The sequence below is a fragment of the Bremia lactucae genome, linkage group LG1 (assembly GCF_004359215.1).
Source record: "Bremia lactucae strain SF5 linkage group LG1, whole genome shotgun sequence".
NCBI classification, from domain to species: Eukaryota; Oomycota; class Peronosporomycetes; order Peronosporales; family Peronosporaceae; genus Bremia; species Bremia lactucae.
Window position 1 is genome coordinate 7,413,472 of NC_090610.1, and position 2,555 is coordinate 7,416,026.

At 43.1% G+C, this 2,555-nt stretch overlaps 1 protein-coding gene across 1 annotated transcript; it reads left to right on the forward strand.

Moving 5' to 3' along the window:
• Positions 1-337: 337 nt before the first annotated feature.
• Positions 338-544, forward strand: CCR75_005449 (uncharacterized protein; the record flags this gene model as incomplete). The annotated part of the gene is made up of 1 exon (XM_067963530.1): positions 338-544. One exon carries the CDS (start codon positions 338-340, stop codon positions 542-544), a length of 207 nt encoding a protein of 68 aa, XP_067818624.1.
• Between the last annotated feature and the right edge of the window lie 2,011 nt (positions 545-2,555).

Consider the following 2,555-nt stretch of genomic DNA (forward strand, 5'->3'; position numbering starts at 1 on the left):
CAGCATTTCACTGAAGTACCTAGATGCACAGCGCTCCTAGCAAGATCGCTAGCAGGTAATAAGCTAAAATACCAGTAAATTGCTTTTATCGCGCATAAGTCGTTGAGTGTCAAACCTGTGATTGTTCTTTTTCGCGCCCAGAATTCTTGTATCATTGATTCCAGCTTGCTCGCCTAGAGGTCAAGACTAGTTTATAACCCTCTCCTACATGTAATAAGAGGCACATGAGAGAGATACCTCACTATCAATTCGAAGCCCCCGTGGTGAGCTCTCGACTCGACGTTGTACACCACCACAACTCCTTTTGTTCTTTTTAGTTAAAACTATACAAGACAAGATGATACCATCAGTATCTAGAGTCCTCGTCAATTTCTGGCTCCACGCACCGTCTGTGGACCAAGCTCAGAAGAAATGGCGAATTCACGACGATCTTGGCCTCCTTTCTGCTGCGTGGATCTTCAATCAAGTCATTCTCGCGCGCCTTGCGCTTTCTGAGACAGCCTTTGCTTGTGCGCGTGGCCTGGGCTGCCCATTTGCTCTATAAGGCACCGTAGCGTTTGCGGCTTAGCTATGGCTAGAAGCCAATTCTAATTGTTGATTATCTAATAAAAAATAATTGTAGGGTGCCCTTAACCAAAATGAGGTGCCGTTAACATTTCCCTTAGTGAATAAGCTAATATAAATACCAAGTTTAGCTTGTATTTCACGCTTCCTCCATGCCAGTGCTGTGAGATCCCGTCACACGTGGTAGCACCCACGGCGGTCGCGATTTGTGCGGGCTTGATATATGTTCATATTCAACTCACCACGAAGAATAACCTACTAGACCACAACATCGTGTCTATGTAAAGAAGGGTACTGTAGCCGGTAAAAGGAAATGCCAAAAAGGAAATGCCAATAGCATTTCCTTTTACCGGCTACAGTACCCTTGTTTACATAGACACGATGTTGTGGTCATTCTCGTCCGGCTCAAGTGCTGGCTACAATTAGACGGATGTCTGAAACAAGTTTTTACGATAATTTATCTTTTGAATTGAGTTCTTTTTTTCTTGCTTTGCGAGGTGAAATAGCCCTGTTGGTCACTCACAGATGTAGCGGTGCTTTAGAAGTTTTTAAGCGATCTGTCAAGCGCTAATGGATCGTTAACAAGCGACAGCGCCCTGATTTTCCAAAAAGGGCGCTTTCGAAAGGGGGTGCACATGAGGCCTATGCCACCGAACGTAGCCTACCAGACTGTCCACGTTTGCTATTGCCACCCGAAGCCAAGCGTGGACTGTCGGCGATCGTACAACTTAATGTACGCTCATAGCGGGTATGGGATGACCCGCTGGACGATGATACAATTGGCAAATTATGGAAGGCCTGCCATTTAAAGATATTGCGTACTTGCGTTGCTCGAAGAGCGGCATGAAAACAGATGATAGTTTAAGAATTGGCCACCGACAGGCTGGCTCTGTATCATGAAAAAAAGGCTTCTTGGCTTTTAGTGATTCAAATGTTGCGCTAATAAAAATCGGCAACGCAAGCCTTCTCGAAATTAGTAAGCTGCACCTCAAAATGATGCCCGTGCGGACCCGTAGCTGTCGACATTTCTTTCTTGTTGACCAGCGAATAGCTAACCCTGCCCGTCATGAAATAATGTAAATCTTGTACGTATGTCAATAGTTGACACCGACACTTAAGGTCGGTAGCGGTTGTTGGCAGAAATGTAACCTGCATAGCTTTCCATTTATGTTTCCATGCATTATATGGTGCTGACGTGTGCTAGAGCCCAACATATCTCACCACCTCTTTTATGGGAGATCAGGAGATACCGTGGGCTTCTTCCAAATTTTCTTATTCACGTTGACGGCAACTTAGCAAGTTCTTGGTCTAGAACCAGATAAATGGTTTTTACCTTCTCCTAATCGAAGCTTTTACTAAAAGCTGAAACGCTTTAGGCCCCATTACAGGCATTGGTGTTACAATCTCAGCACTTTGACCTGAATGTGCCGGACGAGTGCGTTCTCGTATCCGACAAATGCATCTATTCGAGGATGCTTCTCTTGGACGCCCCCGGGTGACGATGAATGTAACGGGGTGTATCGTTACATGAAATTTACACTAAAAGGTTGTTAATTAATATTATCGAAAAGGTAGATAATATTTGAAGGAAATTACTTTATATAGTAATTTCCTGAATTCTTATCCATAAATAGGTATAGACCATTATGTCTATTTATTCCGCAGACTAATCAGCTGTAGAAGTAATCAAAGAGAGTTACTAGATAAGATAGATAAGAATTCATTTACATGTTTAGTATTAGTTTATAGTTAAGACAACATTTACAAAGATAGATTAACAAGACACTTAACTATATTAATACAGTTTTCATTTTACACTCTTAAGCTAACTTGCCTTAAGAGAAGTCTTCCTCTATACGTACAGTGTACGTCACCTAACGAGAGGCACCACTCACATCTGAAGCAGTGTGAAGTGGACTTGTACTGAAACAGTACAAGTCGCAGTGCCCCGTTACACCTGGTAGCACTTTGTAGTCCGTCCAAGGACCACA